Consider the following 14,785-nt stretch of genomic DNA (forward strand, 5'->3'; position numbering starts at 1 on the left):
TTTTCATTAATCACATGTTTCTCTGAAAACAATACGCATATTTCGGGACAAAGCTGCTCAGAGACAAACTAAAAACAAACTTGTAAATGTCAAAATGACTTGTTGTGTACGTACGGCAAAAAGGTCCGGAAAAAGCCGATTTGTACAGTTCCGTCTTGATGCTACTTTAGGTCTCGTATGGCCTAGAAAGTGTATGGTTTCTCGTAAAATTTGGTTCAATAATAATTTAATCAACAATATTATTTTTTTTCTTCTTTGACATGTTGTAATTTAAGCAAAATATTACTAAAATATTGACTAAATGTTGATCTCTAAATTATTCATCATTTATCATCTGTAATACCATCGTGTAGCCACTAGATGGCTGTACAGTCCTATAAACATACATGTCTGTGTGTCGCTGGGATATTTCTCATACCTTAAATTGGGAATTGTTTAAATATGAGTGTCGAAAGTTCTCTATAAAATTTAGTAAAGATCTTCTAAAATCAAAAGGATTACAATTTGAATCTATATTAAAAGAAATTAACCGTATTACTTGTCTTGCCAATCCAAATGATGCAGAGAAAGAAAGTTTATACCTATTGAGAGAAAAATGAGACTCCTTTTATATAGAAAAGGCTAAAGGGGCCTTCATCAGATCTAGGGCCAAATGGCTAGAAGCCGGAGAAAAAAACTCAAAAACTTAAAAACATTTCCTCTTTGCATATTAATGACACTATTATATCAGATGACAAAAGAATCTCAAACTTTGTTTCAGACTTTTACCAAAAACTATACACATCATCTTTTAACCCTGATTCAAGTGATTTATTTTTTAACAAGATACGACCTTTCACTCCTTGTATAAGTATAGATAACAAAAACCTTTGTGAGGAGGAAATGTCATTGAAAGAATTAGATGATATCATTAAAATGCCCAGGACCCGATGGTTTACATTTTGAGTTTTTGATTTTGGATGTGTTCAGTGAGTGTGCAGCAGATGGGGAACTTACAGAATCTATGAAACAGGGAGTAATTACACTAATCCCAAAACCTAATAAAGACATTTGTGCCGCAGTTGTTGTGTGCCGCAGTTGATAAAATTTTATTTCAATTTATCTGGAGAGGCAAGACAGAGAATATTAAAAGGAAAACTATAATCAGAAGTTTATCAGAAGGAGGACTAAATGCTTTAGATTTTGACGCTATCAATAATATATTTAAAATTAATGGTTCTTTATTCCCAATTTAATTTTCAAACAATGTGGTGGTCTCAATTTTCTACTTGCCTGTGATATTAAATGTACTAAACTCCCAGTTAAGTTGTCCAATTTTCACAAACAAGCTTTGAATGCCTGGAAATTAGTCTACAAACACAATTTCTCTCCCCATTCCTGTGTAATCTGGAATAATCAATACATATTATTCAAAAACAAAAGCATTTTTTGGAATGATTGGTTTAACAAAGGGTTATTTTTTGTCACAGACTTGATAAATCAGTCAGGTGACTTATATAATCATAATGACTTAGTTAATTATCTTGGGACAAATGTATCTTTTAAAGAATATTTAAAACTCATCGAAACTACTCTATCTTATAAAACGAAAAGATGTATAATCCTGTAATTGGTTCTCTTCCTGCTCTGACTGTTGAGGGATAAAAAAAATTAATAATATGTACATCAGAAAAATATTAATCAAAGAAAAAAGTGTTTCAGAGAAGCAGAAGCAGAAAAAAGATGTACTCTGAAACATCGAGCTAGAGATCCACGAGAAGCAAATATACTTGCTGGAGAATAGCAGCCCATAATGCTCTCGGGTAAAGAGGCGGGGCCTGACCTGGCATTGGCTGCGTGCTTCTGTCTGTCTAACCAGACTAGGTGCAATTGGATGCTTCTGCAGAGGTCAGCTTTGGATGCTCTTCCCATAGGTGAACCTCTCCAGAGAAACAGGGTTACGACAGTAACCTATAGTTTTTGCCTCATCTGATTCTCCTAGTCAAATAGCACTAGGTAATTTAACACTTTCTGCAAGGTCTTGGGTAAAGAACCTGGGTTTTGTTTTTGATGATGGTCAAAAATTTGACAGGTAGATAACTTAAGTAGTCAAAATCCTGCTTTATTTCAGCTCCGTCTATTAGCTAAAGTAAAACCTGTTTTATCTTTTAATACCTTTGAAAGAATAATTCATGCATTTTTAAGACTGAGGCTAGACTAAAAATAAAAATTTTATCAGTTATATTCACTTCTCCTTTTTGTTTGCCCTTCAATAAATTTGAGGGGTTTCTCTGGATAATTACTAGTGACTGATCCAATGTGTCACTTTGTTTCTGCCGTCAAATCTTATAACATTTACGTGTATCATTCTGATCAAACAAAGAAAACTGTGTTTAAATTTTGTTACGTACAGAAGGGGACGGAGACACAGGTATAGTTTATTGAACAACCAGAGAACGATGGCAGAGTGGAAGCAGGTTAAGTTCGTGACTAAAGATGATACTGGTTCTGATACTTGTCTTTATCTTTCCCAGGGATCGTGGAAGCAGGCAGGCATGGAGCAGACGAGACACGATGACACTCACAGGAGACGAGGAGACAGTAGGAGTCACAGGGAACGCTGGATACAGGTAAGTAGACGTTAGCAGAGTCCTTGAGGTCACCATAACAGGTAGGCATGTGTTAACGAGATCAGACAGTGACTGAATGCTCTGACGTGTCTTATATGCTGCTGTGGTGATGAGTGTTGATGAGTGTCAGGTGTGGCTAGTTAATACTCAGGATGTGATTGGGTGAGTGTGGAGCCTGGCGTGTCTGTGACATTACCCCCATAGTACCGGAATACATAGTTAAATATGCGGTCTCCATTGCCGTTGGTAGTCCAGGTAAGGGAATTAATCGACAAGACTTGGAGAACCAGAACACAGGTGCAACCGTTGGAGACTGGGAGATCCGTTATGAAATCTACTCCTAGGTGTGACCAGGGGCAGTTGGGAACGGGCAGAGGTTGGAGTATCCCGGAGGGAAGATGACGTGGACTCTTGGAGACGGCACATTCCTGGCACCCCCGTACGTACCTCCTGACGTCGGATGCCATGTTGGGCCACCAGAAGCGCTGAGAGGGTCTCATTGACCCCTGGGTGGCCAGTGCCCAGTGAAGAGTGTGAGGAATGAATTAATGGAGTGCGCCGTGTCCATGGAACATATTGCAGACCTTGAGGACAACCCGGCGGGGTGTTGGTGGAGGCACTTGGCTCGGGGAGCGTTTCAGCGGACCAGGTGATGAGGCTGACAAAAAGTTTCTTGGGGATGATGGGCTCTGGATCATTGGTGCTTTCTTCAGGACTATGAATGCGGGACAGAGCATCGGCCTTTACATTCTTTGACCCAGGGCGATAGGAGATGGTGAAGTGGAATCTGGTGAAGAACAGAGCCATCTAGCTTGCCGTGGGTTCAGCCGTTTACATCCCGTAAATACTCCAGATTTTTATGGTCTGTCAGCACTGTAAATGGATGTTTGGCTCCCTCGAGCCAATGCCTCCACTCTTCCAGGGCGAGCTTGATGGCCAACAGCTCCCGGTTCTCGATGTTGTAGTTGACCCGGTGGTTGAGTTTGCGGGAGAAGGCGGCACATGGATGGAGTTTACGGGGATTCTCCTGCTGCTGCGTTAAACCGCTCCCACTGCTTTGGTTGAGGCGTCGGCATCGACCTCGACGATGAAAGGGAGTTCTGGATCTGGGTGGGCCAGGACGGGAGCGGTCGTAAATGTAAATGCTTGCATGGCAGCTGGAGTCCAGGACAGAGACTTGGGCTTATTTCTGAGGAGGCTTGTGAGTGGGTTGGTGATGGAGCTGTAACCTTGGATGAATCTGCGGTAGAAATTTGCAAAACCCAGGAACCTTTGTAACTCTTTCATGGATGTGGGAATGGGCCAGTCTTGGACAGCAGTTACCTTCCTCTAGTCCATGCGGACACCACTGTGATCGATGTTATATCCTAAGAATGGCACTGAGGGCTGATGGAAACTACATTTCTCAGCTTTGAGGTAGAGATGAAAGTCCCTCAGGCGTTGGAGGACCTCCGCAACGTGGTGGGGATGGTCGGCCATGCTCCGGGAGTAAATCAAAATATTGTCTATGTAGACCAGGACTGATTTGTGCAGGAACTCCCGGAGCACCACCTAAATGTGCTTTAGACACACAAAGTTACAGCAGCCAGAGGAAAAAACCCTAAAGTTTAGAAGTAAAGGGTCAAGAGCCCAACTAAAGCAAACACTGACCTCCATAACGGCGACTTCAAACTGTACAATTTTCATCAACATCAACATCTAAAAGTTTTGTATGAAACAAAAAAATAGTCAAACTGGATTGTAATTAGTAAAGATGCTGAGATCATTTTCAGCTTATTTAAATAAGGATATTTTACTTTACTGTCAGTCATTTGACAACCATTTATCATCCAACTGTTTTGTTATTGTATTAATTACAGATTAGTTTTGTAATTTTACATACATTTGTATTTCATTTAAGAAAACAGAAAATGCTGTATATACAGCCAATCAGAGCATGGGAAACGAAAGTGGGCTGCTTACACAAAACCTGCATGGGCCCAAAGGTACAAAAGTTGCCATCATAGGCTTAATGTGGGCAGTCCGCTAGTGTGGTCTGCTCGCAGAGATCCCGCAGTGAGCCCAGAGCTGTGGGCCTCGCCTGGGCAAGCCCGCACTGGGCCTGTTTAGGAAGAATGGAAGAATCAGTTTGCTGTTAATGAGCGAAAAAATGAGCCTTCCTGTTTGCTCTGAAGTAAAGTACTTGACAAGCAAAACCTACAATTTCAAAAGACTGAACTGTGAATTCGATGTGTTTGTTTAATGTATTTTAAATCAGGAATGAGCCCAGCTCTGCGCGCGCTCGCGGATCCGATGCTGCGCGAGGGATTGCGACATGAAGAGAGTCATACAGTCATACAGAATTAAATAGCAACTTAAAGTGATGTATATACAGTTTGTGTGTTCATTGAGCATTACTGATTATTATGAAATATCCTGGGTTTGCATACATCAATATGTAATTACAAAGAAGAAAAGCACAAGGTTAAGTCACATCTTTAAATAAATCATCATAATGCATCAAAAATGTTGCACTTTTTTTGTTATTTATAAGTCTAAGGAATAAAATAAAAGAGTTAAATTCAGCAAGAAAAAGAGGAAACTTAAATGAGACTTTGTTCGTGAATGAAGAATTTTGCATGAGATAAAGAAGTTAACAACATATTGAAGTGACACAACTTTGGTTTTCACAATGAAAGATAACTTCTTTAAAGATGAAGGTGTGGGTCACATTGGTAAAAACATAAGCACTTAAATCAGCCCAAAATGTATAAATTACAATCAGAAAAATAAATGGCAGCTGTTTCTTCAACAAAACCACAAAAAGAGCAAGTTTCATCAATATCAGAATATTTAGAAATGGATGAGTTAACAGGATAGATTTTATGAAGGATTTTATAATGAATTTCCTTAGTTTTGTTTGATACACAAAACTAGCAAAAGCCAGACCTTTCTCCAGTCTACATCTGTTACAAGAGAACCCCAAAAGAAATAATTTACTCTTTTGTCTAAAAGATCAAAAACACCCAAAGCCGGTTAAAGCCTTTACTGAGTTTAAGGTGGTTTTTAATTAATTGGGTTAAACTGCTGGGATAGCTTTAAGGTGTTATATTCCTTTGATGGGACTGGAGATTTATGGAGATTCATGAATTGCTCGTAAGTTAGAATATTACCAAAATCATCAAAGACAGATAGAATGCGATTAAAGTTATTGTTAAACCATCCAGCAAAGAAGAGAGACTTATTTCTAACAGTTATGGAAAAGAAATGGACAAAACACAATTTCCATGAGAGAAGGAAACTTGCTAGACGAGAAGGTACACTTCAATAGGAAAGACAGGACACAAAGTTTGACAGATTATTAATAATTATTATTCCAGCAGAAGTGGTGACGTCAGCGTGACGCGGATCACCTGCAGCGGAACTGAAGCGCGCGAGGGTCGCGTGGAAACACTGAACTGAGAGAGTCAGAATAACTGACTGATTATTGATAATAATTCCCAGTATGGTGACGGGAAACTGTATAATCTATACCCGCAGTCTCTAGACGAGTGATGAACACTTTAACTAGCGAACACGTTTACATGCTCAAAACTAAGATAAACTAAAACACGACCGAGATGCTCTTTACCAAACCTTATGACGGAGCTGTGAGGATTATTGAAGGTAAGACTCGGTTTCTTCATTAGTGTCTGCTGGACTGAGAAACGACTGAAGTTACTGCAGAAATATTCATGAGCGCCGCGTCAGATTTCACACCAGCAGAGGGCGCCATTCTGCTCTTCATTATTATTTTTAGCATTTCACTATTAATTCTTAGCATAATAATTTTATTAAAAGTGTAGAAACTGAGCATGATTTGAGATGTTCCAAACACAGTCATAAACTGATCGATTTCACACTGCAAAATGCATCATGTTCTTCCTCAGTGTTTGTGTTTGTTTTCAGCACAAATATGTAAACATTCTTAAATCAAGAAACATTTACTGGAGAAGAGAAATGACTTATTTTGTGCTTTTTAACTTTAACCTATTTTAACTTCTTACTTGACACTTATTTTATGAAAAATGTGTAAAAATGACTCCATTGGCAGAGATCTGCAGAAACTCGCTTCATTTTGATCAGTTTTCATTAATCAACACTTCATATCTTCAGTCGTTTCTCTTCTCCAGTAAATGTTTCTTGATTTAAGAATCTTTAGATATTTGTGCTGAAAACAAACAGAAACACTGAGAAACACTTTTTTTTTTGCAGTACAGTCATTTTTTAGTCACCTTGAACTTGTGCATTGAACACAATGAACTTGTTCATTCACTGTGTGTGTGTGTGTGTGTGTGTGTGTGAGTGTGTGTGTGAGTGTGTGTGTGTGTGTGAGTGTGTGTGTGTGAGTGTGAGAGTGTGTGTGTGTGTGTGTGTGTGTGTGTGTGTGTGTGTGTGTGTGTGTGTGTGTGTGTGTGTGTGTGTGTGTGTGTGTGTGTGAGTGTGTGTGTGTGAGTGTGAGAGTGTGAGAGTGTGAGAGTGTGAGAGTGTGTGTGTGTGTGTGTGTGTGTGTGTGTGTGTGTGTGTGTGTGTGTGTGTGTGTGTGTGTGTGTGTGTGTGTGTGAGTGTGAGAGTGTGTGTGTGTGTGTGTGTGTGTGAGTGTGAGAGTGTGTGTGTGTGTGAGCTCTGAATGGAGATCAGGACCAGTATGAAGTGAATTACAGTAATGAGGCTCATGTGAGAGACAGACGGAGCAGAGTTACAGACAGACGCATGAGGTGAGTCGCTTTCTTCTGATTCTGCCATAAATCTGTTTGTTTACACTGAAATAAGAACCTGAGATTGATGAGAACTGAAACTGTGAAAACCATGAGAGTGTGTGTGTGTGTGTGTGTGTGTGTGTGTGTGTGTGTGTGTGTGTGTGTGTGTGTGTGTGTGTGTAGACCTCGGACACTCACTGGTGCCATAAACATCCATATCCGTGTTTTATGGGCTCATCTCAGTAAATGTTTGTCACTCACAGGATATCAGCAGTAATCTGGTGTTGTTGTAGTTCAGAGTACTGGATTTACTCAGAATACAGGAGAATACAGTATATACTCATCAGTGTTATCAGGGAACGTTCTCTTAACCTAATGGGAACATTAGCACAACGTTCTTTCATTTTTATGTGTGTTCCTCATTGTGAAAGTGTTTTATGGTCCCGATGTTTCATTGAGAATATAAGTGTTTTATAGAGCACTAAATAAACTCAATAATGTCATGTGATCGTGATCTAATGATCAGATAACTGAAGCTACTGCAGTCTTAAAGTCGCACTGTGATTGGCTGTACAGAAAATATCTCATCTGATTGGCTAGCATTATTTGTAAATGAAAAGTGTCAAAACATCTTGACGATTATTGCAGAAAATTATTCATTCAAAACATTCCAATGTTATGCTCTCTGTTTTATTGAAACTATAGATGTTTTATTGTTAAAAACAAATGTTAATGTTTAAAACAAATTTTACAAAATAACTAAAACTCAGCAGGACTAAATTATAAATGAAAAAGAAAAACAAAAGAAGAAACATTCAAATATAGATATAAAAAATATATTTTAATCAAAATTAGTGTTTATCTTGATGCACACGTGTTTGAGATTTACTCTAATATATCAGTAACACTTTATAATAATGATAATGTTTCACTTCTTAACTCTAGCATGAACTAATAATGAGCAATACTTCTACAGCGTTTATCAATCTCTGCTAACGTTAATCTCAACATTTACTAATACATTATTCAGATCTAAAGTCGAATCTGTTAACATTAGTTATGCACTGAGAAATAACATGAAGATGTTTATTAACCTGATGTGTGTGAGCCGCTGGAGATGATCTTCAGTGATGTGACTGATGAATATCGAGCTCCTTATCTCTCAGAGATTTACTATAAAACTATATGGTCATGTGACAGATCAAATAAACTCAGGTAACGTCAGGACATCAGCTGACCTTTACGACTGGGACTCGTTATGACCTTTCACCTCCGCTGAATTAACGAATCGCTCACATGTAGATAAACAATCCTTGGAAATTATATAAGACACGCTGAGCTTAACTTCCGTCATGTGTTCAGCTGCAGTGATGTCATGACTTTACTAGTCAGCGATTGGCTGTTTTATTTAGAAGGCGGGGCTTATTCCGCCATATTGTGCGTCGCACTTTCTCCCGCTCAGCGTCTTTTAATCCTGATCTCTGAACGTCCGACACTGATATCTTAGAGAATCGATGGCCAATAAAAGTGATATTACACTCTTAAATTTAAATAACACTCATAACAATTGCTGCAATGAAATTTAGACTTATTTTACATATTTACTAAGTTAGAAATAATTAAATATATATGTATATGTTGGTTTTGTACACTGCAAAAAAATGTACAAATATCTAAAGATTCTAAAAAAAGTTACATTTACTGGAGAAGCAAAAATGAAAATGAAGTTTGTTCTGTGATGGAAGATTTAATTAATGCAGGGTTGATATTTATATGCTTTTGAAACCTAAACGTCCCCAAACTTTGGGTGAAAGTCAGCGTGTGTCTGAATCATATCTGAACATCACAAAAGAGGAAATGAACACAGCTAGATGATTTCTAAATATAATAACCCCATGACATATTGAGAAATCAACGAACTGATAAACACGCGATTCGGGCAGATCTGAAGGGTTTGAACCGATCGGGCTGTAGAAAGCTCCTGTCCTGCGTACAGCCGTGATTAACCTGTCAACCGTCACCCACACCTTCTGTTTTAGACAAGAAAATGCTCTATCCAAACTTAAATGGTTGTAATTTAAGAATACTTTGGAGTATAGACATTAAGCTGGTCTTGTTTTAAAGATTTAATTTGGCAGATTATTGCAGACGTGAAATAACTTATGTAAGTGAAACAGAATAAAAGTTATAGAAGTTTAAGTTTATTAAAATGTAAAAATATAATATTTTATATAAGATATATATTTTACAAAACAAGTTTTACTCTAAAGCTGCAAGGAAATCAAAGCCAAAAATCTGAACAAGTTGTGTTCCAAATTTCAGGTTGATGAGCTTTCAGTAAGATATTGTTTGGGTGCAGTACCACATGAATGTGGGTTACAGATCGCCGCCACAATCATAAATGTATTTTTTTCCTATTAAAAACATTTTCAGACTTTTTTTTCTCAAAAAATTGAATGGATGTTATCTTTTGAACTCTTGGCATGAAAACAAACAAGTTTCAACCAATCTTTAATGATTTTTAATGTTCATCACTATTTCAAAATAAAGGTCTGAACACGCCTTATGAGTATGAAAATATGCTTGTTGCAAATTGATAAATTACTGCTCCTCTGTAAATTATTTAGAAAATCATACCAAATATGGAAATATGATATATAGTTTCAAATGATATATAGTTTGTCAAGATGAGTTTAGGTTTAGTATAGAATATTACTGTTTTAAATATTTAAAGGCTGTGGGCCCACCGGTCAAAAACCGCTTTTCTTACTTAGATTTACTCTTGAATAAAAAAAATATATATAAATCAAGAAGCATTTTCTGGACAAGTAAAAATATTGTCTTGTTTTCAGAAAAAAAAAAGTCAAAATTAAGTGAGTTTTTGCTTAAAACATGCAAAATAATCTTGTTTCTGTTTGGATTGAGTTTATTTTTCTGACTCCATTAACAGATATTTGTTCTTGTTTTTAGCAGTTTGATATGAACACAAGTCTTGATATCTTCAGTCATTTCTCTTCTCCAGTAAATGCATCTTGATTTAAGAACGTTTGGATATTTGTGCTGGAAATCTAGACAGGAATACTAAATAAAAAGCATATATTTATGGCAGTGCAGGTAAAGTTGGATTCACTGAAGTTATTGGTTTATTTTGCAGTGAAACTGAGGATTATGCAGGTTTTGATTTGTGTGTGTGGATGAGGAAGATCATCTGAACGACAGCGAGAACTTGAGCAGTTGAGTTTGGAGAATCAGTGAAGCTAAAACAACACGGCCCGTCTCAGTCTGATCTGAGAGCGCAGCGGACGCTGTAACATGAGTTTGGTGCTGCTTTTGTTGGACTTCGTCCTGAAAGGTAAACACACACACACACGGTCAGAGGTGTGTTTAAGAGCGCGAGAGATCGAAACGCTCCTCATTCACTGCCGTCTGCTGCTCAGCGCTGAAGCTCTTCCTCACACGGACCGTTCGATCCCAACAATCAGAGCAGCAGGAGGTTTGTGCTCTTCAGAAATCATATGAGAGACTCCAGCACTGATTAAACACTGTGTGTGTGTGTGTGTGTGTGTGTGTGTGTGTGTGTGTGTGTGTGTGTGTGTGTGTGTGTGTGTGTGTGTGTCATGGGTTAATCATTCAGGTAGACGTGACTCAGTCTTGTCTGCTTCATTTTCTACTGGTTTTATAGAAAGATTTTCGGTCAGATGCTCTTCTCAAGCTCATTTTGTGTAAAACATGTAAAACAAAATGCAACGTTAATGACACACTCAGTATTTGTTTCCTCATTTATACATTTTGACTGACATGTTGAGATGACCGTATCAATAAAGATGAATACAAATCATTATGATTATTAAACACTGTAAAAAAAGATTAATTGGAGTATGTTTAATTGTATTTTTAAATTTCAGTCTTTTTACTTCAAAATTTCACATTTTAATTCAGTTACTTGCCATATTTTTTGTAATTTTTTTTTAATTTACTATCAAATTCTGTGTGATTGTTTTAAAGTAAAGGAGGATGTAGTAAAGTGAAGTGTGCTGCAGTGATTGTGTGACTTTGATTATTAATGTAAGAAAATTAGTGCTTATTCATTCATTTATTTATTTATTTATGACTCTAAAGGGTTTCAGGGTTATTATAGTTAACTAAAAATATATTTAAAAAACTTTTTTACTTAAAATAAAATAAACATTAATTGAAATAACATTTTAAATAATATTTTATTTTAGCAACATTTCTTGTTTTCATTTAGTTTAACTTAATGTACTAAAATAACTAAAACAAATAAAAAATAATAAAATCTATATAGGCATTTATTTATTTATTTATTTTAAATACAAAAATAAAAACTAATTCTTTAAAATAAAAATTATAATAGTATTTCATACTAAATAAAGTTTTTAATTTTCATTTTGGAGCGCAATGCCCACATCAACAAACAGAACCAAAACAACATTTGTGTTGTTTTTCAAGAATTAATTTCTCTCCGCATGATAAATACAAAACAGCTCAAAACATCATCCAAAGATACGAGTCTCCAGAGACATCTCCGGTAGATTATTTCTCAGTCATCAGGCAGACACAAGCATTCCCAAATTCATTCAGGAAGAAGGGTCATATTTATAGGCATTGGTCAAACAACAATCTCCATCCAATCATCAATCCTTACCATATATAATAACAAATAAGAAAGTATGTGTGTGTCTTCAACTTCTGGTTGTGTTCGGATGTGTCTAAACAAGCACTTCTTCTGTTGTTGTCTAGGTGTGTCTGTGATGTTCTCTTTTCTGAAAAACATTGCCCAAGGCAGTGTTGCACAGGAAGTGAAACCCAAGAAATAAGGAAATATAAACACCCTAACTGTTTGGAATGATCCCTTAACACTTGCAAAACCAAGAAGAAAAAACATTTTAAAAAGTGGATGTTTTGAGCTTTCAGAGAACATTCAGAAATAACGTTTTCATAACTTAGCGGGACATATCTGTGTTATAGCCATGACGTCATGACTTTCTGTAAACCATGTGAAGAGGCAGTAGACATGAATGGACTGATGTTGGCCTTCGGTCTCGTGATCTGATTGGTCAGAGTTGTGTCCAGATCACGAGAGTCGAGAGAACCACAGCGGTATTGAACAAAAGATAAAGTCGATTAATTATTTTCAGGTTTGGTTTCTCTGACAGTTTCTGAGATCACAAGTCAAATATGTCAAAGTAAATCACAAAAAATCCTGCTGACCTGAACTGTGGTGTATGTAGTAACTTACAGTACACTATGAGTTAGTATGAATACTAGCAGCAGGTGCCGTGTGACGTCCTCCAGCAGGGGTCACTGTGTGTCCATGAGTTAGTCATGTGTCTCAGAATCTGTGATTCCCTGATTTACATTCATCCTGCAGAATTACACACACTTACAACCAAAACCAAATCTGTGTGTGTGTGTGTGTGTGTGTGTGTGTGTGTGTGTGTGTGTGTGTGTGTGTGTGTGTGTGTGTGTGTGGACTGTTAACGATCCTGATGTTTAATCGTGTCTTTTAGTGGTCTGATTCTGGGAGATGGAGGAAAAGACCAAAGAGGAGGAAGAGTCGCATACAGACAGCAGTGAAGTCAAAGCCCCACCTAAACAGGTGTGTGTGTGTGTGTGTGTGTGTGTGTGTGTGTGTGTGTGTGTGTGTGTGTGTGTGTGTGTGTGTGTGGTTTGATTTACACTGTGTCCCATAGACCTTGACACACTTTCCTGCAGTTCCTGAAACACTAAATATATAATGTACATGATCAGTCCCTTCTGTTCTCTCACAGCTCAGCAGAAACACACACACACACAGACACACACACACACACACACACACACTCACACACACACACACACACACACACTTGTTTTGCATGATCATCATATCTATCTGTGTTGATATCATGATGTTATTTCCACATTAAAGCAACATTATTTCAACAAGCTCCTCACTGAGCGCCTCATCGGTCCAGTGTTCGTAGCAGAATGATGGAATCAGCCCAGGTGATCCGGTTATGATGAAGTATGAATATTCATATGAACATTCAATCAGACTAATGCAGAAGCGGCTGATGCACGGATCCGTTAAATCCTCGTGTGTCCCAGATGGACGTGGAGGTTCACTGCAGCTGTAACGTGTGAGATGATCCGCATTATCAACACGTGACCCGCGGCTGTCAGAGAGGGCGGACAGGTACTCCGGCGATCATGTGACCCGCTCTGATGACACGCGCTCTTCAGATCCACTCATGATCTCCGGAGATCACGGCGCAGACACACTGACCACACGCCACTAAAAACAACACTAACATCAGGCACGAAAATACCCCCAGTGTGTGTGTGTGTGTGTGTGTGTGTGTGTGTGTGTGTGTGTGTGTGTGTGAGTGTGTGAGTGTGTGAGTGTGTGTGTGTGTGTGTGTGTGTGTGTGTGTGTGTGTGTGTGTGTGTGCTTTTGTTTATATTACATTGTGGGGACCAAATGTCCCCATGATGTAATATAAACCTGAGTTCACCTACATCGTGGGGACCAGCCAGCGGTCCCCACAATGTAAATGGGTTTATAAATCATATAGAATGAGTTTTTGTGAAAAAGTAAAAGTTTGCACAGTTTCCTGTGAGGGTTAGGTTTAGGGGTAGGGGCAGGGTAGGGGGATAGAATGTACAGTTTGTTCAGTGTAAAATGCATTGAAGTCTATGGAAAGTCCCCACAATTCACAAAAACAAACATGTGTGTGTGTGTGTGTGTGTGTGTGTGTGTGTGTGTGTGTTCGTGTGTGTGTGTGTGCTTTTGTTTATATTACACTGTGGGGACCAAATGTCCCCATGATGTAATATAAACCTGAGTTCACCTACATCGTGGGGACCAGCCACCGGTCCCCACAATGTAAATTAATTAACAAAAATACTAAATGATGTTTTTGTGAGAAAATAAAGATGTGCACAGTTTCCTGTGAGGGTTAGGTTTAGGGGTAGGGGCAGGGTAGGGGGGATAGAAAGTACGGTTTGTACAGTATAAAATGCATTGCGGCCTATGGAAAGTCCCCACAATTCACAAAAACACACATGTGTGTGTGTGTGTGTGTGTGAGTGTGTGAGTGTGTGTGAGTGTGTGAGTGTGTGTGTGTGTGTGTGTGTGTGTGTGTGTGAGTGTGTGAGTGTGTGTGAGTGTGTGTGTGTGTGTGTGTGTGTGTGTGTGTGTGTGTGTGTGTGTGTGTGTGAGTGTGTGTGTGTGTGTGTGTGTCTGTGTCTGTGTCTGTGTGTGTGTCTGTGTCTGTGTCTGTGTCTGTGTCTGTGTCTGTGTCTGTGTGTGTGTGTGTGTGTGTGTGTGTGTGAGTGTGTGAGTGTGTGTGTGTGTGTGTGTGTGTGTGTGTGTGTGTGTGTGTGTGTGTGTGTGTGTGTGTGTGTGTGTGTCTGTGTGTGTGTCTGTGTGTGTGTCTGTGTGTCTGTGTGTGT

The 14,785-nt window shown here is 38.4% G+C and overlaps 1 protein-coding gene and 1 long non-coding RNA gene across 6 annotated transcripts in view; one reads left to right on the forward strand and one right to left on the reverse strand.

Annotated features, from left to right (window-relative positions):
• Positions 1–2,039: 2,039 nt before the first annotated feature.
• Positions 2,040–8,454, reverse strand: LOC137028934 (uncharacterized). Of its 2 annotated transcripts, XR_010896236.1 has the most exons (4): positions 8,422–8,454; positions 4,572–4,710; positions 4,260–4,307; positions 2,040–4,169 (listed from the first exon to the last, which is right to left on the reverse strand). It is a non-coding gene; the product is annotated as an uncharacterized lncRNA (long non-coding RNA). The 2 variants fall into 2 exon arrangements; XR_010896231.1 differs by having other exon boundaries at positions 2,040–4,307.
• The window catches only part of slc2a9l2 (solute carrier family 2 member 9, like 2), a 40,931-nt gene continuing 33,264 nt past the window's right edge, over positions 7,119–14,785 (forward strand). Inside the window, exons 1-3 of one of the 4 annotated variants that reach the window (XM_067398175.1) lie at positions 7,119–7,345; positions 10,482–10,679; positions 12,859–12,947. In XM_067398175.1, coding sequence (XP_067254276.1) covers positions 12,876–12,947 — 72 coding nt within the window. In that variant the 5' untranslated portion in view covers positions 7,119–7,345; positions 10,482–10,679; positions 12,859–12,875. The other 3 variants (XM_067398270.1, XM_067398091.1, XM_067398001.1) reach the window with 3 other exon arrangements.

Source organism: Chanodichthys erythropterus, chromosome 1, assembly GCF_024489055.1.
Source record: "Chanodichthys erythropterus isolate Z2021 chromosome 1, ASM2448905v1, whole genome shotgun sequence".
In the NCBI taxonomy this organism is placed as follows: domain Eukaryota; kingdom Metazoa; phylum Chordata; class Actinopteri; order Cypriniformes; family Xenocyprididae; genus Chanodichthys; species Chanodichthys erythropterus.